The 25,558-nt window shown below is 41.4% G+C and overlaps 1 protein-coding gene across 7 annotated transcripts in view; it reads left to right on the forward strand.

The window, feature by feature from the left end:
- The window catches only part of LNPK (lunapark, ER junction formation factor), a 97,522-nt gene that overhangs the window by 21,778 nt on the left and 50,186 nt on the right, over positions 1-25,558 (forward strand). For all 7 annotated transcript variants that reach the window (XM_089690461.1, XM_089690462.1, XM_089690464.1 and 4 more), the window contains 2 exons: positions 9,522-9,595; positions 18,171-18,212. In XM_089690461.1, the coding sequence (XP_089546587.1) occupies positions 9,569-9,595; positions 18,171-18,212 (69 nt within the window). In that variant the 5' untranslated portion in view covers positions 9,522-9,568. The remainder of the gene's footprint in view (positions 1-9,521; positions 9,596-18,170; positions 18,213-25,558) is intronic.

The following is a 25,558-nucleotide window of genomic DNA, read 5'->3' on the forward strand; positions in this document are numbered from 1 at the left end:
TTTTTTTCAAAATTTTTGGTATTTTTTTGCTAATTTAGCAAAAAATAAAAACCCCAGCGGTGATTAAATACCACCAAAAGAAAGCTCTAGTTGTGTGAAGAAAATGATAAAATTTTAGTTTGGGTACAGTGTTGTATGACCGCGCAATTGTCATTCAAAGTGTGAGAGTGCTGAAACCTGAAAAATGGCCTGGCCAGGAAGGTGTAAAATTGCACAGTATTGAAACGCTTAACACTGCGTGCAAACTCACCAGTTACTGTAAACACCTATCCTGCATGTTCATGAGGGAAATAAGTATTTGATCCCCTATCCAGCAGGATTTCTGGCTACCAGGTGTCTTTCATACAGGTAACAAGCTGAGATTAGAAGCAGTCTCTTAAAGGGAGCGCTGCTAATCTCATTTTGTTACCTGTATAAAAGACACCTGTCCACAGGAGCAATCAAACAATCAGATTCCAAACTCTCCACCATGGCAAAGACCAAAGAGCTTTCCAAGGATGTCAGGGACAAGATTGTAGACCTACACAAGGCTGGACTGGGCTACAAAACTTGGTGAGAAGGTGACAACAGTTGGTGCAATCATTTGCAAATGGAAGAAACCCAAAACTGTCGGTCTCCCTAGGTCTGATGCACCATGCAAGATCTCACCTCGTGGAGTGTCAGTGATCATGAGAACAGTGCGGAATCATCCCAGAACTACACGTGAGGATCTTGTCAATGATCTCCAGGCAGCTGGGACCACAGTTGCCAAGAAAACAATTGGTAACGCAATACGCCGACAAGGATTTAAATCCTGCAGTGCCCGCAAGGTCCCTCTGCTCAAGAAAGCACATGTCCAGGCCCGTCTGAAGTTTGCCCCTGAACATCTGAATGATGCAGAGGAGGACTGGTTGAAAGTGTTGTGGTTAATTGAGACCAAAATGGAGCTCTTTGGCATCAACTCAACTCGCCGTGTTTGGAGGAGGAGGAGGAATGCTGCCTATGACCCCAAGAACACCATCCCAACTGTCAAACATGGTGGTGCAAACCTTCTGCTTTGGGGGTGTTTTTCTGCGAAGGGGACAGGACAACTGCACCTCATCAAAGGGATGACGGACGGGGCAATGTACTGTCAAATCTTAGGTGAGAACCTTCTTCCCTCAGCCAGGGTAATGAAAATGGGTCATGGATGGGTGTTTCAGCATGACAATGACCCAAAACACACGACCAAGGCAGCAAAGGAGTGGCTCAAGAAGAAGCATATTAAGGTCCGGGAGTGGCCTAGCCAGTCTCCAGACCTTAATCTGATTGAAAATCTGTGGAGGGAGTTGAAAGTTCAAGTTGCCAAACATCAGCCACCAAACCTTAATGACTTGGAGAGGATCTGCCAAGAGGAGTGTGCCAAAATCCTCAATCTCATGTTTAGAGAATTTTTGCAGACCTGTTCTTTGCCCTTAGTGGGCAAAGCAGTTGGTTTGCCTTAAAGTTAAACCAAAGTTCACTTGGTCAGGATAGGCTCCTGGCATAATGTGCAAGTGTCTGTCCTCAGCTTGGTGCCGAGAACTACCTAGTACTCCTGGGTGTAGGAAAGGCATGTAACTGCACTGGGTCAGTCAACCTGGGCAGACAGTTCAAAGCCCTGTCATTGCTTCACCTCATTGCCTACATAGGGCTTTTTCATTTCTTTCCAGAGGTTGGACCAAACTGTAGAGAAGCAAAGGCCATGGGCTGAGTTCAGTAGGGCTGTGATCTTTCCATTCAGAAGAGATCAGATGATCAAATCCAGACTTGTCACATAACTAGCATAGAAGTGTGATCATATGCAATACTGCAAAAATACACTATAATAAAGTGCTTAATACCTGTTGTAACGGTGCATTAAAGGACTGTGCAATGGAACAACTCCATATAATCCATCCTACATAGGCTATATGGAGTTGTTCCATTGCACATTTATTTAATGCACATTATAATAATGCACATTGATATTGCAGCAAATGTTTAGCACTTTATTGGTGTTTTTACAGTATTGCCTATGATAGCACTTTTATTGTATATTTTGGTTGCACATGATTGCATATGGCTTGATTTGATGCTTAGCACTTTATAGTGCAGCATCGAGTTTAAACTGTAATACACTGATTAAAAAAATTATTCCTTTAATTTTATTGGAGCAGAGTATAGCATCAAACTCCTGGGATATTGATCTGGTCAGTTAAATAGCAGAATAGGTTGTTAATCAGTTTCAGCTGCTTTGATGTTAATGAAATTAACAGGTGCACTAGATGGGCAACAATGAGACGACCCCCAAAACAGGAATGGTTTTATAGGTGGAGGCCACTGACCTTTTTCCTTACTCCCATCTTTTCTGATGGTTTTTCACTAGTTTTGCATTTGGCTAGGATCAGTGTCACTACTGCTAGCATGAGGCGATACCTGGACCCTACAGAGGTTGCACAGGCAGTCCAACTCCTCCAGGATGGCACATCAATATGTGCCATTGCCAGAAGGTTTGCTCTGTCTCCCAGCACAGTCTCAAGAGCATGGAGGAGATTCCAGGAGATAGGCAGTTACTCTAGGAGAGCTGGACAGGGCCGTAGAAGGTCCTTAACCCATCAGCAGAACCGGTATCTGCTCCTTTGTGCAAGGAGGAACTGGAGGAGCACTGCCAGAGCCCTACAAAATGATCTCCAGCAGGCCACTGGTGTGAATGTTGTCTTTTACCAAACAATCAGAGACAGACTTCATGAGGGTGGCTTGAGGGCCCGTCGTCCTCTTGTGGGCCTTGTGCTCACTGTCTGGCACCATAGAGCTTGATTGGCATTTGCCATTGAACACCAGAATTGGCAGGTACGCCACTTGCGCCATGTGTTTTTCACAGATGAGAGCAGGTTCACCCTGAGCATGTGACTGACGTGAAAGGGTCTGGAGAAGCCGTGGAGAATGTTATGCTGCCTGTAGCATCAGTCAGCATGACCGTTTTGGTGGTTGGTCAGTGATGGTCTAGGGAGGCTTATCCATGGAGGGACACAGACCTCTACAGGCTAGACAATGACACCCTGGCCGCCAGACTGCCATTCGGTATCGGGATGACATCCTTGGACCCATTGTCAGACCCTACGCTGGTGCAGTGGGTCCTGGGTTCCTCCTGGTGCACAACAATGCCCGGCCTCATGTGGCGCAAGTATGCAGGCAGTTACTGGAAGATGAAGGAATTGATACCATTGAATTGCCCCCACGCTCTCTTGACCTAAATCCAATGGAACACTTCTGGGATGTCATGTTTCCGTCCATCCAACATCGCCAGGTTACACCTCAGACTGTCTGAGCTCAGTGGTGCCCTGGTCCAGATCTGGAAGGAAATACCCTAGGACACCATCCGTTGTCTCGTAAGGAACATGCCCCGACGTTGTCAGGCATGCATACAAGCACGTGGGGGCCATACAAACTGAGTACTGTTTTTGAGTTGCTGCAATTAAATTTCAGCAAAATGGACTAGCCTGCTGCATAATTTTTTTCACTTTGATTTTCAGGGTGTCTGAATTCAGTCCTCTGTAGGTTGATAATTTCCATTAAACGATGGGGCATCCTTACGTTCCTAACACATTACCCACCCAGTCCATATCAGTATAGATATCTAGCATATTTTTCCCCATTGAGATCTTTTGTATTTTCAAAGTGTTCCTGTAAAAACGTTTTTAGCAGTGTATATTGGTACTATTGTCCATGAGGACAATAGGAGGTGCTTAGCTGTAGTTTAGTGATTGGAATACCATCCATAAGTGCATCGTTTGATTATCTAATTGTTCGCGTGGAAGAAGGTACAGACCAGTAACTTCAGGAAAAGTAGTAATGTAATTATTATAGCTTTTTAAGTATCAACTGCAGCAAGACTATTAGTGTAGCTCTAGGTTAACACTTTACACTAAGGTGTCCGTTTATGAACCAGCAGTAATAGATCGCTGCTCAGTTCTCCGGCATTCTCGGAGAACACAGTTCTCCTGTGAATGCAGTTTATGAAGCAGTTTATGAAGCAGTTCTCCAAACGAAGGGAGAACGGTCTCCAAACGCTGGAGAACGGTGTACAAACTCTGAAAAACGGCTCATTTTACTATAATCTCACGAGATTACAGTAAAAGATCAGTTTACTAAACAGAGGTAAATTATCTCTGCTTAGTTTTCGGTCCCTCTGATTCTCCAGCTCTGGGCTGGAGAATCTGGAGGGAGAACACAGATCTCCAGTGAACGGCTGACATGATCTCCTGAGTGTTATAAACTGTGAATGACCAGAGAATAGCTGAGATCCGTTGAATCGCAGCTATTCTCTGTGTCATAAAAGGACACCTAAGTGGGTTAGTTACCTCTTAATGTATCGGTACCTCTGTGACTCTAAACAAAAACTGTTTGAGCTTCACAAAGTTAGAATTTATAGCTAAGCTGCCATTTGAAAATGGCTGGCATCCAAGACCAGTGAAAGAAATGAACAACATGTGAGGAGCACAAAACCATCCATTCCCTACATTGACAGGTTGACATTTGGACAAAGGCAATGGAAGCTTTTAAAACTCTTAATGATGGTGGGTTTCTCTAATGATAAAACCGGCAATCTTGTGGAATGCTTTGTCTGATTGCTTTGACTAGACATATAACTAAGGAATATAAGGACATGACCCTGTGATGTAACTGAGTGCCTCATGAAGGTCCTTTACGATATTTCTCTTAAGACCCCAGTCACACTGGGTGTGACTTGGCATGTGATTTGCATGCCATGCGACTTGCCAATTGCATGACAAGTCGCACCCTCTTTGTCGCAATTACAGCGGTCATATTGGTGCGGTTCTGACTTGGTCAGAGCGCCACCGATTTAAAAAATTAGTGCATGCACTACTTTTGGTGCGATTTGCATTAGACATCTGTCAGATGTCTTGCAAATAGCAATGACATCCTGACTTTCAAATCGTGCAACTTACAGTGAAGTCAGGATCGATGTGACTGGGGTATTATAGAAAATTAAAGTCAAATGGAGTTGTCTATTAAACAGGATAAGGTACCTCAGTTGTTGTCCTTAGTCCTAGGATTCAGAAATATTTGAAACTTATGAACAGAGGAGTGCGAAATGGAGCTTTAATCCCCCAAAGAACTGAGCTATTCTTGAAGAATGGCACAAATATGTGGCTAATCCACCGTGTGTGTGTGTGTTTGCTTTCCCCACTCTCTACTTGTCTTAGGCATTGGTGACTAGTATTTATGGCCATGGTGTTCAACCTGAAGCACATTGATGCGGCATCAGAGTAGCTGTTTTTCTTTGTGTTTGGGAATCTTCTATATACAGCAAACCCTTCTGCTATGGGATAGAAGAAAGTAACTTGCAGGACCAAAGCCTTCCTCAGAATTCATGTAAAAACTAGTCCTGGAAATTTGATCTGATCTGTTATTCAGATCTTGACCAGTGACTATTAAGCTGATCTGAAGGCATTCAAGCTCTGTACTAGACTGTTTTATCTCCACTTCTCTGTTTAAAGCACTTGTGTATTGTGTGGTAATATGGCTATGTAGTCTGATAGGCACCAAATCTATTGCTCTCAGTAACTCTTGCTGAGCTGATCTGGAATAAGTCTGTGTGAGGACACTTGATGAGAGGGCTGTTACTCAGGAAAACAGTAGTATGAGCGCTAGAAGTAGCATTTTTACAGAGCGGAAAAGGTCTGTTAAAGCATTTCCAGGCAAAACAAATTATAACATGCTGGGTTACAGAATGATTACAGTCACATACCTTTCATCCTTTTATTAGACTTTAGGAGGTCTCATGGATCAGCAGTGATGTACGGAAAGTACCAGAATAGCTAATGAAGTCTTTGAAAACTGAACGCCAGTGGTTTCTGGGCTTTCAGGGTCCACAGTTTGTTGTAAAGAGCAATGATGATGAATACAGATTTAACCTTTCCAGGCTGCAAATTGCAACTTTGAATCCTGGAGAGAAGATTAAAAACCAGTGTGTCTGTCTGGTTCTTAATCATGTAATCACCATAATTTGCCGATTTATAGTAATTTAAGGAAAACTTTACTACAACAAGTTCAAATTGCTGACATAGCTTCTTTTTCTATTTTAATGTGTTTATTCCTTTTCATAGAGAAGTACATAAAATATAGGTAGATGCAAAACACTGTCTGTATTTCTCAAACAATGTACTGTTAGACAGGCCATAGATTCATAAAATTTCTTTCCTGCAGCCACAGTTTGCTAGAAAGAAAATTGTTTTTTTTTTTTCCCTCCAATCAACAGCGGGTGGGATCCCTCCTTTCAGAGGTATCGTGTTATGCTGTAAGGGATCCTTCCTGACCGGCAAAGCACAATGAATACTACTAGCGGCTATAGCTGCCAGCAGTAATTGCATCTGAAAAAAAATCTTGATAGGTTGGTTGTGCTGAAGTTGATTGACGGATTGCCTTCAAGTACAACCTGCCTGCCCATAGATCAAATATCAGCTGGTTCCAACTGAACTGGCTGAGATTCGATCCATCTGTGGCCAGCTTTAGCCTCCGACTGATAATGGGTAGGCAGAGACTACCTAGAGAATAGCGAGCAGTGAGATAAAATGAATCTGTCCTCAAATCAGTAAATGGGGCCACTGGGACCTACTGTAGTCGCTTTTTATGCTGGGCTTTACCAGTATGTAAAGGAAGACCTGTCCTTCCCTTTTCTCCATAGCAAAGAACAATTGGTACCCAGTTTCAGATGGATTTTCCTTCAGTTTGGAAATTTTGAATAAATTCTTCCTTGTTCTCACGCAATAGTTGCAGATGTCTTAGATTGGGATTTCTCAACAACCAGTGTTCTACCTCTGGTCACTGTTGTAACAGATTTACATGTCATTGGAGTACTGTTGGTTAGGTATCAGCCCAATGGTGTTCTTAGAGTTCTGGATCCTGACTCTACCCTGTAGTGGCCTGGAACTTGAGGAGCAGTCGCAAAGCCAGCAGCAGCAGGGATGAAAGGAGAAACTCATGCCTACTAGATCTGCTATCTATTCTGATTTTGACATATGGCCAGTCTTAAAAGAACTAGTAGGAGTTTTTTTCTATCTTGTGTTTTCTTATCTTAATATGTGAAAAGCTAGTCCAGCAATTCATTTAAAAAAAGAAAAATAAAATTATTTTTTGTGCATTCCACATATATGTATGCCCCCAAGGAGGCACTCCTTTAGATTAAATAGAAATTATTTTATTTTGTGGATTAAACCTATTTAGGTATTTTGTTTTAACATCCACCTTAAACTAACCAAATGATGTGTTGATGTGCTAACTTGTTTGCTCTATAGACTAAACACTCATTCACATGTTTTCTTTGTAAAATTACCTTAAGTTGGCAAGGGGAAGAAAAATATATTTATATACATAACTAAATCTTGGTAATGGTGATTGGTCCGGTCACAACTACCCCTGGATGTAAAGGGGTTTGTATTTGCTGTGGCATTCTGACACTCTGAGTTTTATTGTACAGATTGATAACTAACTGATAAAACTTTAATGTAGTGTTTTCCAAACCTCTCTTCACATTCTTTTGCAGGTAACATCACATGGCTGTTTGTTGTGTTTTTTTTTTTTTTTTTTTTCTTGCATTGTTTTTAGTCAGTTCTCAAGTGATGCAGTGCTGTACAAAAGCTTTAGGTAGTTGTGAAAAAAATTCTATAAATTTTAAGAATACTTTCAGAAATAGAAGTGTTTTAGTTTATTGTTATTAACAAAATGGAACGTAAATGAACGGAAGAGAAATCCAAATCACTATTTGCCTTCACAATGGCATCAATTCTTCTAGGCACACTTGCACACAGTTTTTGAAGGAACTCTACGGGTGGGTTGTTCCAAATATCTTTGAGAACTAACCACATATCTTCTGTGGATGTAGGCTGCTGCAGATCTTCCTCTGTCATGTAATCCCATACAGACTTGATGTTGCGATCAGGGCTCTGTGGGGCTCACTTCCAGGACTCCTACTTTATGCTGAAGATCATTCTTAATGGCATTGGCCATATGTTTGGGGTTGTTGTCCTGCTGCAGTATAAATTTGAGGCCAGTCACATGCCTCCTTGATGGTATGGCATGATGGATAATTAGCTGCCTGTATTTCTCAGCAATGAGCACACATTGGTTCTGACCAAATCTCCAACTCAATTTGCAGAAATGCAGCCCCAAACTTGCAAGGAACCTCCCATCATGCTTTACTGTTGCCTGCAGGCACTCATTGTATTGCTCTCCAGCCCTTCGGTGAACAAGCTGCCTCCTGCTACAGCCAAATATTTAAAATTTTGACTCATCAGTCCAGGGCACCTGCTGCCCCAATTCCTATATTATCATGCATAGTTGAGTCGCTTAGCCCCCCCCTCTAAGTTAGTTAACCATGTCTACTTTGCTTATCAGATGACTGTTTTCCGGATACTGTATATGCTGTCATAACCTTTGATGCTGTACATCGCGACACGGCAAATAGATTGGCAACTTCAGTCAGAGGTCCCAGCTAACTGGGCAACAACAATTTGCCCTCCTTTGAAGCTCAGTGATCTGACACAACACCGTGTTACTAGCAGCGCACACAGTGAATTATTATGAAAGTGAGGCTTCCCACCTGTTAGCTAGGTGTCTTATCACACAGCAGAAGCAAAAGAATGTAACATCACTTCCAATGCGAAACGTCACTTTCACACATGAAAATCATGTAGCGTTTCCATTTTTTAAATTATTGTTTCACTCACTTTTTTTCAACTGCATTTTAAGTTGGGTTTCAGGAAGGTAAAAAAGATAAATAAGGTTTACCCATCCGACTTGTGTAAATTTAAGAGAATCGGGCTGTCCTTGTCAAAGATTCTAAATTTGACCACCTGAAATGGATTGGGCTTTCTTACTAATGAACAGTACAGCATTTTGTTCCCGTGTCTAGAGCCAATCACTTGCAAGTAATCGCTGCATGAGGGATTACATGTGAGTGGCTGTGATTAGTTGCAAAAAGCAGCCTCCCTTTGCTTTTAATGGAACTGCCTCTCGCAGCTAATCACAGGAATCCCCTCTGGGATTCTCACATTTAATCACAGGCATGGTGCATTCACAGGTGTAAATCTACCCTTAATCAGCAGTTTGATATGATCAAAAAGGCACCAACCTGACGCTGTAAAGAAATAACTGAATGCTCTGCAATGAAACAAGGTTTTTGGTAATATAGGGCCTGTTAACACTATGGCGTTGCAGTAAATGCTCCCATTACAACACACTTTACCACAACGCATGATATATGTGTTGATTTAAAGGCCTGCACTGTGTGGTGTTTGGTTTTTTTTTTATTTTCTTCCAGTGCACAAAAGCATTGCCGTGTGTATTGCAGTACGTGTCCTTCATACCGCACCAGTGCATTTAATGGGCAATGCAGCAATGTACGCATTTCTGCAACGTCATGTTAATACTACATTTTCCTGTTCTCTAAATGCTAATTGTGTAGCACTGTAATTTTTGACTGTATTTACACTGACAATATTTGTCCATTTTGATTTTAGCTGTGAAACGGACTGCTGGTTACTCAGGATTTGGCCTGTGTTCCATAATGGGTGCACTTTTTTCCAGGTGGAAGGTAAGCCTAAACTGTTATTTATATTTTTGGAAAAATCCAAAGCTGTAAACTATACTGTCTGTCTAGTTTCTGTATACTCTGATTTAAAAGAGTTGTTTCTTAGGCCTTGTTCACACGTGGTGATTTGATCCATGGCCCATGCAGGCCTGTGTTCACCACCACACCTGAGCATCCCCATATCGGCACTCCCATAGCTCTCAAGTGGGACACATCGGCTGCACGGTCACAGCCGCTAATGTGACATCTGTGTGCACCTTGGGTGTGTTTTGAAGCTGTGCACCCGCATGGATGTCATATTGGGAGCAGTGGCTGTGTTCGTGCAGCCACTGCATCTCGGTAAACAGCTTTTTTTTTTTTTTTTTTTTTGTATGCAAACAATGCAAGTACTGGGATTTCACCTCAGGGATGTGCAATTTGTATTGCCTGACGCACAGGATATGTAGTTCCGGGTGCCAAGCAGGTTGTTTTTGTCAGGTGGGAGCATTTGAGTGGCTCCACTGCCGCTTGATTGCTTGCATGTAGACAGGGAGGGCTGCAAGAGATCAGCAGCACTGAGATGTAACAAGGGATGAAGAAAAGTAGTATATTTGTTTCATTGAGGGACACCGTCATTTTATGTAATTTTAATAAGTGCAAAAAAAGTTTTATCCTGTCAGAAATCTCATCATCTGATAATATCCTGTTCTCTATTAACATTATTCCCAGCTGTCTTTGAAATACAACACACCCCTTAAAACAAGGAAGCTGGCTACTCCGTAACGTCCATTACAACAATTCTTTATTGGTTACATGGCAGGACACAGCAGTAACATGCTAACGTGTTTGGGCCAAAGCCTTACTCGTAGCATCATATACAAAATAATGCAGCCACCAACAGCTAAGGCTGGTAACTGCAATATATTACATTTTTTTTTTTTTTTTTCTTTTTTCCCCTTTAAGTTCAGATATAATTTTAAGATGCCCTGTATAAAGTATTGAGGTTTGTTAGGTTATGTTGCGGCCTTCAGGAGATTAGACACTGGCAAAGCTGCAAGGACAGCCCAGGAGAGAACTGCCAACTCCTAGTCTTGTGTGTGGGTTTTTTTTTTTTTTTCCCCCTCCCTCTTCATGTCCTAGAAGAATGGACATCTTCACTCTGAAAGAATAAAAACCTATTTTTTCTTTTATCAAAATTCTTTGTCTTGTAAGTTTCTTCAGTGTTGTAGGACCAGAAAGGGCTTATTTTGCAGCTCTGTGTTGCCATGGAAGGCTTACTTGGAACCTGCTGAGGATAGTCAGGGCTTGCCTTTGATGTATTCTTTGGCAATGAGCTCTGTTAAAGGCAATTTACATGTGTGCAGTGTGTGCGGCAGCCGTGTCCAGGGTCGTGGTGCACCTGTCTGGTGGAACCCTGTCCCCTTTTTCTGTTTTCCCTTGTGTGCCTGTTGGGAACTTCAAGGCCTTTTTGAGGATTTATTCTCTGGTGAGTTGGGCTTTTTCCTTATTTTCACCATGCTTTTGCATTTTTATCCTAGCTTTTGCTCCCCCTAAAGTTAAATTACAGGGCTCTGACTGACCCTTTTTGGTTGCATGGCTAGCGGCAGGAAGGGGTAGCTGCACTAGATTTGGTAGCCTTTCTTGATACTCCCACCTCTTCATGGAGGGTCATTTGAGTTGGCAGCCTTTCTAATGCTATACAACGACAAGGTTGTCCTGAGGCCTAAAGCCTATCTTCTCTATAAAGTGCCTTCCGCCTAATGGCCTCAACCAGGATATTGTCCTACTCTGAAATCTCTCAAGGATATTTGGCTCCACTGTGTTGACGTGGTACCATGCGTTGAATCTACCTCTAGACTACATCCTCTTGTAGACACTCAGCATCTCTATACATGTATCCTAAGGGTTCCTGCAGGGGCTTCTTCTCACTCCACTGTTGCTAAGTGCAATAGACAAGTTTCCAAACTGCGGGCCGGATGCAGCTTTTTTTCTGGCCCTTGGGGCACATTTCCTCCAACTGATATGGGGTACCGTTCCTCCCACTGACACAAATGAGGCAAAATTCATTTTAGTTATATAAATGGGGCACTATTTTGTCCTACTGACCACAGATGCTATGTACAGTTGTGTTCTTAAGTTTGCATACCCTTGGAGAATTAGTTATAGTATATCATGTTTTCTTTAACAAGTAATATACTATAACCAGAGTGAGCAGGCAAAACAGTGGTTAAATGCCAACCACAGCACTGGAGTTCTTCCTGTGCCTGTGTGGGTTTCCTCCGGGTATTCCTGTTTCTTCCCACGCTCCAAAAGACCTACTGGTAGGTTAATTGGCTCTTGTCTAAATTGACTCTAGTATGTGCATGTATGAATGTGAGTTAGGGACCTTATATTGTACGCTTCTTGAGGGTTAGGGACTGATGTGAATGTACAATATATTAAAAAGCGCTGTGTAAATTGCTGTCGCTATAAAAGTACCTGTAATAAATAAAAACATATTTCTTTTCTTACATAATTGTATTTTTTTTTTTCTCTAGAGCAGCCTTTATTTCACCTGAGGTTCTGTGGATTTTTCTTTGTATCCCGAAAAGTTCTTCTGGCAGTTGACTGCGATCTTTCTTGGTCTACCCGACCTTGACTTGGATTCAAGAGATTCTCAAATTTTCCACTTAAGTGATTGAACAGTACTGACTGGCCTATTTAAGGCTTTGGATATCTTTTTATATCCTATCTTTATAAAGTTCCATTACCTTGTTATGCTGGTCTTTTGGCAGTTCTTTTGTGCTCCACATGGCTCAGTATCTAGCCTGCTCAGTGCATCCGCATGAGGGCTAACAAATTCATTGTCTAAATATACACACACTAATTGCAATTTAGGAAGCCACAGATGTGGGAAATTTAACAGTTTAATTGCCATTTTAACTTCTGTGTCACCTTGTGTGTCTGTACTGAGATAAAACATTCCAGGGTATGTAAACTTTTTTGGCCATTTGGGTGACTTTCTGTTATGATTTAAAGAAGAGCCAAACAACTATGATAATGGCTTTATACAACCCGATCATAAATAAAGACCAGTTTTTTGGCATGATCAGTCATATTTTCAATATGCATACCAAAATTCACAATTTCTGCCAGGGTATGCAAACTTTTGGGCTAAACAAATTTTTTCACTCCTAACAAGAATGAGTCAATGTCTAACCCACTGATGCCGGGGCATTTTCTACTCCTGCCTGCCCTCTTCAGGTGCACTCTACTAGATTTTTTTTTTTTTTTTTTTTATGCTTGGTGAGGTCTTCAGCATCAGGCATCTGTTTCTCAGATTTGCAAGACTGCCACCCAGTCCTCTGTTCACTTTTATGTTTAAGTTTTATCAGGTGGATGTTCAGAACTTTATTAGGCGTAAGGTAGACATCTAATGGTCATCTATGCACATGACTTGGTACTCAATGACCCAAATTCATCTTTGCAAGAAGACTTAAGCCTTCTTTCCCACATTATCCGCCTTATGAGTGAGCTGGGCCAAATCACTGATTTTGTCCATTGACCCTGAGGTACGAACGCTGGCTGATCTGCAGCTTCCACTCTGGACTGATACTATTTGATCTTGGTATCCGTATTTCCTTTGACATAAAGCAGTTTTGTGCGCTAAATCTGCTCCCACTGTTAACAAATGCTAAGTTGAAACTTAAAGCGTGGCATAGTTTTCCCTTGTCCGATTGGCAAAATTTAGTTAAAATGAAAATATTGCCTTTCATTTTTATATGTACTGTCACTCCCCTAAAATATCTTTGAGAAATTAATGCGAAACTCACTGCATTTTTCTGGGTGTGCACCCTCCCACATTTCGCTTAATTCTCTGCCGACCATGGACTCTAGGGGGCTTGGCTTGCCCGGATTTGTAGTCCTATTACCCTCGCTCCTATGCTCATTGGGTGACTGTGGATGATTCAGATGCCTCTGCGGTACTGGAAACAGCCTCACTGGGATCCTGTGAGACCTTGCGGAATCTCCATTGTTTATATCTAGAGGAGTTAAATCCCCTTTTCCTCTTAACCATCCTCTGAGAGCGGTAGTTGAGGCCTGGCTCATGTTCCATCCCTGGTGATTTAGGGGGTTTGGAAAGTTGGTCCCCCAACACTCCTATGGCTCTATGGCTGAACCCTATGTTGCCAGAATTTTATTCCGGACCTCTCAATCCCATCTGTTCATGGGATTAAGCTTCTGGCACATACCTGTGAAGGCAGTATTTTAAAGACTAAATATAGGCAACTCCTGTTGTAATTCCCTGAGGTGGTGAGCGGTCAGTGCCCTGGCTTGTAGTGTCCTAGCACTCGAGCAAGCATATATGTGAAAGAAAGCTGGCAGCACAATCTTCCACAAACGACGAAGGCTAAATGCTGAAACTCATAAGGCTTGTATTTTGTACCACACTTGGATTAATAAACTAATTTTATTGCGGAAGATTGAGCTGCCGGCTTTCTTTCATCTACTTGGTATTATAAAGAAGTTTTACATGCTTCAGTTGCAATTTCACCTCCATAACTCCTATTTCTTCTGGTTCCTACAACTGTCATGCATACTTTGTTCAGTTCGGGCCTCTCCATTGATCCTTACCTCCTCCACAATGGAGACTTTACTAGGAGACCATGACCTTACTAGGTCACATTTGAATAGGTACAATTCCAACCGTCCAGTACATGATGGCTTGGAGCGCCTACAAAACTGCTTGATGGGTGGGGGTGCCGGGCTTGGGAATACTCTACCTTACAATTGGTTTCAGTGAGAGATTGATCCAGTTTAATATTCTCCACCGGATCAATCTTACTCCCCGAAAACTAATTAAGACATACCTGTCTATTTCCCATTTACTGGCACTGTAGGAGCGAGGAAGCTAATTTTATTCACATGTTCAGGGATTGCCCACAATTGCAACAATGTTACAGTTCAATCCACTTTGTCTCTGCTGACTATCTCTGTGCCTTTGCAGATTACTGTCTTCTGGGTCTTGTGGACTTGCTAGCCTTCGTGTAAGCAGCCAGGACCTTACTGAGCAAACTTTTTTTTTTTTTTTATGCATAGAAGGCTATAATTTTGAAAAGGAAATCACTACCCGTACCATCTCTGGATTTCTGGAGAGATCTCTGGTAAATTTGATGATCCCTCTATATAAAGCTTTGTATCTTTCTAGGGTTGTCCTAAGAAGTTTAATAAAGTGTGGGTTCTCTGGATTAACTCAATTGATGCATCTGATTCCCATAGAGGGTCTTAAGAAATCTATGGTTTCTTTAACCATGTAGATATATCTAATGTCTGGGATATTTGTCTGTTGTGTGTTGGGTGAGTCTAGGTTGGCTGCTTCTCCGGGGGTAATGTATGTACTTCTTGGTTTCCCTTCACCCTCCAGGATTCTTTTGAGTTGTTAGATGACACCCCTTGATTCTCTCATGTGTATCCCCTGTTACTTCTGTTGTACTTGTACTTTCAGGCCTTGGTATGCCCAATAGGCCCTGTTTTGTACACTGAAGCTACCTGGGGATGGGAGGAGTTATATAGGGGATGTTGTTGCAGCTTTTTTTTTTTTCCCCGTGTCCTATCACCTTGAGGTAGCTAGGTGCATATAACCAATGGTTAAGGTAAAGATCCGGTGTCCTGTACTGCATCCAAGAGACCTTTTACTGGCAAGTCTAAATTCCACATATATGCAGTGGGGAAAATAATTTTGATCCCCTGCAGATTTTGTAAGTTTGCCCACTTACAAAGAAATGAAGGGTCTATAATTTTTATCTGAGGTGTATTGTAAATGATGGGGATGGAATATTACCCACAAATCCAGGAAAAATACATGGTACAAATGTTATAAACAGAGTTGCAGTTCAGTGAGTAAAATAAGTATTTGATCCCCAAGGAAAACATGACTTGGTATTTGGTGGAGAAACCCTTGTTGGCAAGCACTGAGGCGAAACATTTCTTGTAGTTGGTTACCAGAGTTGCACACATCTCAGAAGGGATTTTGGTCCACTCTTCTTTACAGCTCTTCTCTAAATCCTTTAAGGTTTCTTGGCTGTCGCTTGGCAACTCAAGTTTCAGCTCCCTCCATGATTTTTCTATAGAATTAAGGTCTGGAGACTGGCTAGGCCACTCCATGACCTTAATGTGCTTCTTCTTAAGCTGCCACTCCTTTGTTGTCTTGGCAGTAGGTTTTAGGTCATTGTCATGCTGGAAGACCCATCTACGACCCATCTTCAGTGTTCTGGCTGAGGAAAGAAGGTTCTCATCCAGCATCCAGCAAAGTCAGCCTGTACCTTTTTAGCAGAGAAATGGCCCCAAAGCATAATTTTTTCCACCTCTGTGCTTGACTGTAGGGATTGTGTTCTTGTGGTCATAGTCAGCATTTTTCTTCCTCTAAACACGGCGAGTCAAGTTAATGCCAAAGAGCTCAATTTTGGTCTTATCTGACCACAGCACTTTCTCCCAATCCTTCTCTGAATCATTTCGATGTTCATTGGCAAACTTCAGATGGGCTTGTACATGTGCCTTCTTGAGGAGAGGGGGACTTTGCGGGCGTTGCAGGATTTCAATCCATGGCGGCGTATTGTTACCGATGGTTTGTTTGGTGACTGGTCCCAACTGCCTTGAGATCATTCACAAGCTCCTCCTGTGTAGTTCTGGGCTGATCTCACTTTTCCCATGATCATCCTTGCCCCATGAGGTGAATTCTTGCATGGAGTTCCAGACCGAGGGCAATTGATGGTTATTTTGTATTTCTTCCATTTGCGAATTATCGCTCCAGGAGTTGTCTTCTTCTCACCAAGCTTCTTGCTGATGGTCTTGTAGCCTATTCCAGCCTTGTGCATGTTAATCTTATCACTGATGTCCGTTGACAGCTCTTTGGTCTTGCCCATGGTGGTGAGGTTTGAATGGAAGAAAGGCTCTGTGTTCAGGTGTCTTTTATACACATAGTGAGTTGTCGATAGGAGCACCTTCTTAAAATGACAGGACTAATCTGTGTACCACATGAGCACATGGCCAGTCTATGGGAGCCAGAATTGTTTTTGGTAGGGGACCAAATTTTTTTTTTTTTTTTTTACCTTGCTGAACTGCAACTCAATTTATAACATTTTATATAATGCATTTTTCTGGATTTTTGGTTGATATTCTGTCTATTATTTTAAAATGCATCTATGATCAGTTATAGACCCTTCATTTCTTTGAAAGTGGATGCATAAGCAAGCTGGAAGTCATTCAGTTAGGGTTTGTTACAGGTTTATTTTATACTGAGCATGTGGCTAAAATGCATTAGTAGTGGTTACCTTCACTGAATGCTTACAGTGAGGATTGTACTTGTTGGCTTTTCACTGCACATTATATTTTGTGGGAAGCAAAAATAGTTCAGTTTTGGACTTGACAGTCTAGCAGTTTTCCCACTGTTTGTTGCACTCGATATGTCTTTTTGGCAAATTCCAGACAGGATTTGATGTGTGTATTTTTCAACAGTCGCTGCCTTCTAACCAGTCTTTTGAGAATGCCCACCTTTTGTGTTGTGTTTTGACAGCATTCTGTACTCAGTCATGTTTGTACCATATTCTTCCTCTTATTTGCACCTGGAGATTTTCATGTCTCTTCTGCAATAAATACCCTGGCTGTTCACAATTTTTTTTAATTTTTAAATTTTTTTTTTATTATTTTATTTGGATCGGGTTTACCTACACCTTTTTGCTGGACAGCTTGGTCTGTTAAAGTAATTTGAAAAAACAGACTTTGTGGCTAATTTACCAGGTCAAAGTAAAGGGGGCTAAAACAAACGAATGCAGCCACGACATTGAAGGATTGGGAAACCACAATTTATTAGATCTTTGTTTTTAAGTTTTAGATGCGCTTTAATTTGAATTACCCAGGTTTGTGATTTGGTTTGCTTTGTATGCATGGGTTTTAATATAGGTAAATGTCTTGCATTAGGCATAACTAAGCTAGTGTTTTCCTGAAAATAACAAATGATTTGTATTTAGGAATTGCTAATTCTTGAAGTAATTCAATTAAAAATCTCCAAATTGGGACACAGATGGGAGGAAAAAAAATTGACCTTCTGCAGCAAATGGAATTTTTAGCTGCATGATAAAATCACTGTGTATGTTGCCAGAGTAAGTCCTGTGGCTAGTTTGCCATCAGTTTAGATGGTAGAGGCAATTGTTCAAGAAGACCACATGCACACTGAGTGTTTAGCCCCTGTGCGTCCAATCCCAGTTTTGGTTGCCCAGGAGGCACAGATGCAATGTTTAACCCCGTTGTCTGCAGTCTGCCAAAGTCTGTTAGGCTGGAATGCGCAGGGCCCTAAACGAGAGTACTACTTGGGTAATGTTCAGCCCTGGCCAGTTGCAGTGTATTCCAATCTGCAACAAACTGACAACTGCACACATCAGGCTCCGATGCTGCACCTGTGCCTCCCAGTTGCACCTAAAATTCAGGGACTAGATGCACACAGGCTCAATACCGTGTGTGTCCATATATTTTGATTATCTGTGGTCAGTTACCTTCCCCCTCCACTCCTTTTACCATTTGAACAAATGTGTACTTTAATGACTTTCTATTTTACCATTAACAGGCAAAGCCCTCCACCATTGAAGTTTTGGAAAACATGGAAAAGGTACTGTTACGTTTTGCTGAAAATACATTTCAGAGTAAATGTGCCAAATTTATATTGCACATGGGAATAACATTTTGTATTTAAACTGGTTTTCCACTTTTTTTGATTCTTGAAGCCCAGCTCCTGACAACTAAAAAATGTATCCCCTGCGGTAGGGCTGTGCTTGCACTGCAAGGGTTAATTGCTCATTCAACAATTTACTTACCCCATCCTTTGCAGGCCCCTGCAGCTAGACCAGGCCCCTTCAGCATTTCCTCCCCAAGCTCTAGGCAGGCCATCTTTTAATATTGATTGGACCCTGGGCAAACATCTTCTTGGGCAATTCCCCCCCCACCCCCACCCCATGCAAGTTCACTCTCCACCTGCTCTGAGAAATGCAATATATAGCAGCTAGACTCAAAATCGGTTTTAGATCAGGCAGCAATTGTAATTGGTTGCTGGAGGTTACAGCATATCGTTACAGCTCACTTACTGTTTGATAGAGGTTTCAGCACACATTGTCTTCCTGATTAGTTGCTGGAGGTTGTAGCACATGATCTCTGCTTGCTGATTACTTGCTAGAAATTACTGCACATCACTATTGCTCACTGGTTGCTTGAAGTCTCTGCATGTCATTACTGTTCCCGGGTTGCTAGCAGTTACTGCTCACTGGTTGCTGTTGGTTACTGTGTATCCTTACCACTTATTTATTGTTAGAGGTTACAGCGTATCATTACAGCTCACTGGTTGCTGAAGGTTACAGCACATAATTTCCTCACTGCCTGCACACCATGGACTGGGAAGGTGAGGGGACCCACTAATACAAAAACTCCTAGGATTTCTAGGTCTCCTGGAATCTGTGCCTGTGCCATATGAAAGCAAGCCGCTATTTACATATCAATGCAACTGCCCGCCTCTGTTTCCATAGGAATGCTGGTTATTTACATGTGAATGCTGACATGTAAGCATAAGTGAGGGCCAGCGCTTCACACTGAGATATCTGGACACTGTGCAGGACAAAGACTTCAAGGGAGAAGGGAATGTAAACTGGGATAGTTAAGTATAGGGCAGCTGCTTTGGTCCCCACAACAATGACTGGGCCCAGGGCAGCTGCCCCTTTTTGCCTCTCCTTAGACGGTCCTGGCTATAGGGAATTAGGATCCTTGTGTCATCAAGGATAAAGCGGGGCCCATAGATCTGCATTAACCAATACACGCCTGGCCAATGGCAAAAAAGCGGCTGGAAAAATGTATTGGATTTCCGAGTGAACGCCAAATGGCATCCTCCCGCACTTTTTGCGCTTGCAGAGCTGCGCAATCTGTCACCGGCCGTGTACCACGGACACGGCCGATGACAGATCTGAGTATCGGCCCCATTGCCGGTACCATGTGACCTGCTGTGACCAATCGCAGCAGGTCACATGACAGTTGTATACAATGGATGGCTTCATTCATGCCATCCATTGTATACTACTGCCTAGCTGTGAATGGTCACAGCTAATCACATGCACATGTCATGTGATTAGCTGTGGCCAAATCACAGGTAAGCACAAAAAAAAAACCCTGAATGAATCAATGTCATTCAGGTAAATGCTTGCGTATAGCAAAGTAATTCTTTGCTATAAGCAAATTGTGTAAAAAAAAAAAAAAAAAAAAAAAAAAAAAAATCACTTTCTCAAAGTAGTACAATGTTACTATGGTAACATTGTACTACTTTGGACATAGTGAATTATGATAAAAAAGAAAAAAAGTAATAAAATAAAAAAAAATATATATATATTGTTTTTCATACTGTCACCAGTCAGTGTCCCTGATCACCGCCATGCCAGTTATATGAAGATGCTGTACTGCACTGGTGACAGTATGTGTTAAAAAAAAAAAAAAAAAATTATGACAAAAAAAATACAACTTCAAAAAACTCGCCATGCCTCTTATGAAGTACGTCGGACTGTCTACTCTGCAAAAAGGGGTAATTTGGTGGATATCTGTACTGTTCTGACATTCTTGGACCTCAAGAAATTAGATTGGCCATCAGTACTTCAGGATTGATCAATATTAAGATCTATACCATAGTTTGTGAACTCTATAACTTTCCTACAAACTAAAAAATACATCCTGATTTGGGTTATTTTCACCAAAGACATGTAGTAGAATACATCTTGGCCTAAATTTATGAAGAACAATTATTTATTTGCAAACTTTTATAACCGAAACAAAGAAAAACGTGTTTTTTTTTTTTTAAAAAATTTTCGGTCTTTTTTTGGTAATTTAGCAAAAAAATAAAATCCCCAGCGGTGATTAAATGCCACCAAAAGAAAGCTTTAGTTGTGACTAAAATGATAAAATTTTAGTTTGAATGACAATTGCGCGGTCATACAGCATTGTACCCAAAGTGTGAGAGCGCTGAAACCTGGAAAATGGCCTGGGCAGGAAGGTGTAAAATTGCCCGGTATTCAAATGGTTAAACATGTTGATACCCAGGGACCGTCTACCACTGGAACACCATCTGCTGGGGATGCATATGATCAGGTAACTTCAAAGTTTTTTTCCTTTCCCTTAGACAGGCAAAATGAGCTGTTAACCCTTGCTGTGTGGATGCAACCCTACTGCAAGGGATAATTTTAAATTGTCCTGGAGTTGGACTTTAAAATCTTTCACACACACCTTTGGATGGTTGGGGCTTGACATTTTATAGAAAAGTCAGAGTTGTATATGATGTGAAACATTTGAATGAGCCATCAGATAAGTGAGAAATCCTTCAGTTGCATTCTAGTTTCAACTATTATGTTCTATAAATGGCCTTTTTTGATTAGGTTGTAATTAGGAGTAAAATAACAGAGCACTCCACCTCCTTATCTTTACTGCCTCTATGTAGTCTACATCTAGATGGACAATAGCCTTGTCTAGGACCACCTCCAGCCTTTTATAAGAGAAAAGCAAATGTACCCTAGCTGTCTTAAGTGCTTATCCTCCTTTTAATCTAGTATGTGTATATTAGACACTGAATTTGTCTTCATATCAGCTCTCTGTAATGTCCTGCACAGTACCACTATGACTTCAGGAAATTAGGGGGGTCTGCAGTGTGACACAGGTAAAATATGGAACTGTGTACTGTTGCATAATGACAGCACTTTACTACTGATCCTTTCTCCAATAATTAGGCTGGAGGTGTGTACCTGGCTATGCTGCCTGGCAGTGGTTTCTAAATTGCAAGATTTGCATTTGTTTGGCTAAACATTTGATGGGTGAATCTTTTCCCTGTATGTTTCAACTGTGTGCTGTGTGGATAAAGGATACTCCTTTTTTTAAAATTGAAAGTGTACTAGAAAATAAAGCTGAAAATCTGCAAATAATTCTTGGGTCTTAACAGTCTCCGTATAGCATGTCAATTTGCATAATGACAGCGCTCAACAATATATGTAAACAATGACTTGTACAGTGTCCAAATATAACTTCAACGGTGCAATACTTCCACCTCCGTACTAAATATTCCTCATTAAAATGCTCTATGTCCTATAAATTGACCCCTTGCTTAAAAAACACTGGTGACCTGTGCCCCCTCCTTCATCCACACTCACCAGACATGTACTCCCTGTTATGGCGTAAGAGTCAAATGTGCTTCTCTGGTGAGGGAAGTCCCCTTGTTGATCTCCAACCTCCTTCAGGATGCTCCTACTCATTCAACGATATGACGTGGATAGAAACGGATAAGTGTGGGTAGCACCTCTAGCAATAAAATTTAGAAGGATACAAGGGAACCCTCCCTAGTGTAGCTTTATTAAAACAAAGAAGAAAATTGCACTTGCATATATAATTATGACCACTTTGAACAAGAAATGGCTGGGCATGCTGCTGGTTTGTGTGCGGTCCACGGACTTGAAGCTCTGTCGCTGGAAGATATCCCTCATACATACATACATACATACAGTGGGGATCGAAAGTTTGGGCACCCCAGCTAAAAATTTTTATTAATGTGCATAAAGAAGCCAAGGAAAGATGGAAAAATCTCAAAAGGCATCAAATTACAGATTAGACATTCTTATAATATGTCAACAAAAGTTAGATTTTATTTCCATCATTTACACTTTCAAAATAACCGAAAACAAAAAAATGGCGTCTGCAAAAGTTTGGGCACCCTGCAGAGTTAATATCTTGTACTGCCCCCTGTGGCAAGTATCACAGCTTGTAAACGCTTTTTGTAGCCAGCCAAGAGTCTTTCAATTCTTGTTTGAGGTATCTTTGCCCATTCTTCCTTACAAAAGTCTTCCAGTTCTTTGAGATTTCTGGGCTGTCTGTCACGCACTGCTCTTTTAAGGTCTATCCATAGATTTTCAATTATGTTGAGGTCAGGAGATTGTGAAGGCCATGGCAAAACCTTCAGTTTACGCCTCTTGATGTAATCCCCCGTGGATTTTGAGGTGTGTTTAGGATCATTATCCATTTGTAGAAGCCATCCTCTCTTTAACTTCAGCTTTTTCACAGATGGCATCAAGTTACCATCCAAAATTTGCTGAAATTTTATTGAATCCATTTTTCCTTCTACTCGTGAGATGTTCCCTGTGCCACTGGCTGCAACACAACCCCAAAGCATGATTGATCCAACCCCATGCTTAACAGTTGGACAGAGGTTCTTTTCATTCAATTCTGTGCCCCTTCTTCTCCAAACGTACCTTTGCTCATTCCGGCCAAAAAGTTCAATTTTAACCTCATCGGTCCACAGAACTTGTTTCCAAAATGCATCAGGCTTGTCTATATGTTCATTTGCAAAGTTCAAACGATGATTTTTGTGGTGAGGACGTAGAAGAGGTTTTCTTCTGATGACTCTTCCATGAAGACTATATTTGTACAAGTATCTCTTTATAGTGGAATAGTGTACCACAACTCCAGTGTCAGCCAGATCTTTCTGGAGGGATCGTGCAGTCAAACGTGGGTTTTGAATTGTTTTTCTCACAATACTGCAAGCTGTTCTGTCTGATATTTTTCTTGGTCTTCCAGATCTTCCTTTTAACTTCCACTGTTCCTGATGACTGCCACTTCTTAATTACATTCCGAACAGAGGATATTGACATCTGAAACCGCTTTGCTCTCTTCTTATAGCCTTCTCCAGCTTTGTGAGCGCCAACTATTTTCAGTTTCAGTGTTCTAGACAACTGCTTAGAAGAACCCATGGTGCTGATTGTTGGGGCAAGGTCAGATGAGTCTGGGCATTTGAAACCTTTGAGATTGACATCACCTGGTCTTCCCAGACGATGATTGAGAACAATCCATGACACTGGCAGGTCTCAGCTTGGCAAAGGGGGCAGTGCATGCTATAAATTCTGCAGGGTGCCCAAACTTTTGGAGACGCCATTTTTTTGTTTTCTGTTATTTTGAAAGTGTAAATGATGGAAATAAAATCTAACTTTTGTTGACATATTATAAGAATGTCTAATCTGTAATTTGATGCCTTTTTGGAGATTTTTTTCCATCTTTCCTTGGCTTCTTTATGCACATTAATACAAATTTTTAGCTGGGGTGCCCAAACTTTCGATCCCCACTGTACATACATACATACATAATAAATGAGTACACCCCAACAGATTTGTCAGCCTTTTACTTTCCTTTCAGAATCAACATTTTCTATGGGACACTATTCTACAAAATACTCCCACAAATGCGTGCCATTGACTAACTGCAAACAAGATTTGTTAATTTGCGCACAAAGTATTTTTGAAGACATTCATTCAAGACCATGTTGTAAAAATGAATACACCCCAATGAAAGTCTAGGATTTTGTTATCTAAAATTTTAGCTTTGCTCCTTAATTAACAAGAACTCAAAACTGCTGGTGCGTCTAAATATTAAACAGGTGTTCAGCAGACAGCATGAAATAGGAAGGGGTTTTCTTTGTCAAGTAACTACCTTTTGTAATCAGCTGTCAGCAATGGCACCACATTCAAGAGAAATGTCACAAGGCCCAAGAAAGAAAGAGAAAATAATTTCTTTACACAATCAGCAAAGATTTACTTATCTGTCAGAATACTTTAGCAAAAGTGATACAAAAATTTAACAAAGATGGAACTGCAACCATCTAACAGACGTGTACAGGCTGTTCAGAGAGTTAACACCTTCACAGGAGCGTCTTCTGATGAGAAGGGTTAAAGGAAATCGCCATGCAAGTTCACTGCAGTTGGCTAAAGAAGTAATCAAACAGGACCTGATTGTTTCCCATGACACAATACGACATACACTGCAGAGAAATGTCATGCATAAGTGCTGTCCATGAAGGAAGCCTAGCATTTACTAGAGCTCATGCTGAAAAAGACTACTGGGACTCTACTCTGGCTTAATGAGACCAATATAGATGTTTTTGGAACTGATGGCTTCAAAACTGTATGGCGTTGCAAAGGTGAGTACAAAGAAAATGCATGATGCCTACAGTGAAACATGGTGGTGGCAGTGTCCTCCTGTGGGGTGCATGAGTGCTGCTCGTGTCGGGGAGCTGGATTTAATTGATATTCTCATGAATTCACAGATGTACTGCTCTATATTGAGCTAAATGGTTAGCACTTCCGCCTGGCAGTACTTTTGTCTGTTCGAATCCCAACCACGGCACCACCTGCCTGGAGTTTGCATGTTCTCCCTATGCCTGCATGGTTTTTCCGCCAGGTTCTCCAGTTTCCTCCCACACTCCAAAGACCTGCTGGTAGGTTAATTGGATCCTGTCTAAATTGGTCCTAGTATGTTTATGAATGTAAGTTAAGGACCTTAGATTGTACGCTCCTTGAGGGTTAGGGACTGATGGGAATATGCAACTTATACATAAAGCGCTGTGTAAATTGACGGCACTGTATAAGTAAAAGGAATCCGTGAGCGCTTAAGATCAGCAGCAGATGCACTAAAAAGGAACCAAAACCTTCAATGGCATATAAGATTAAAAAGTGCAGCGCTATAAAATGTTTAAAAAGATAAACATTTGTGCGTATAGTCCATAATGTGCAAAAACACTGTAAATAAAGTGCTCTCATATAACATATATACACACACATTTTTATGCATATATTGATAAGTAAATGGATGAAAGTCCATGTGATGGTGAAATTCTGACATCAGTTAGTAATGTTACGTGAAGATCCGTGCTCAGGTGATCTCAAATACATTCCATGTGACAATCTGTTCGGTGAAGTGCAGGGGATATAGTAAAAATGCGCACTCACCAGATGCACATTATAAATACGCAATTTTTATAGGTGGTGTAATCTGCCAGAGGTGCCTTTTTTAAGATGGAACGGATGTGCAGCCTGGAAATAGAATCTCCCTCCCCTCTGGATCCTGTGCTGCTCTGCAGCTGTCCTTCACATGGGGCTCTGAAATTTATCAGCTCAATGT

Source organism: Staurois parvus, unplaced genomic scaffold (genome assembly GCF_062004578.1).
Source record: "Staurois parvus isolate SC_StPar_1 unplaced genomic scaffold, SC_StPar_1.0 ptg000530l, whole genome shotgun sequence".
NCBI lineage: Eukaryota > Metazoa > Chordata > Amphibia > Anura > Ranidae > Staurois > Staurois parvus.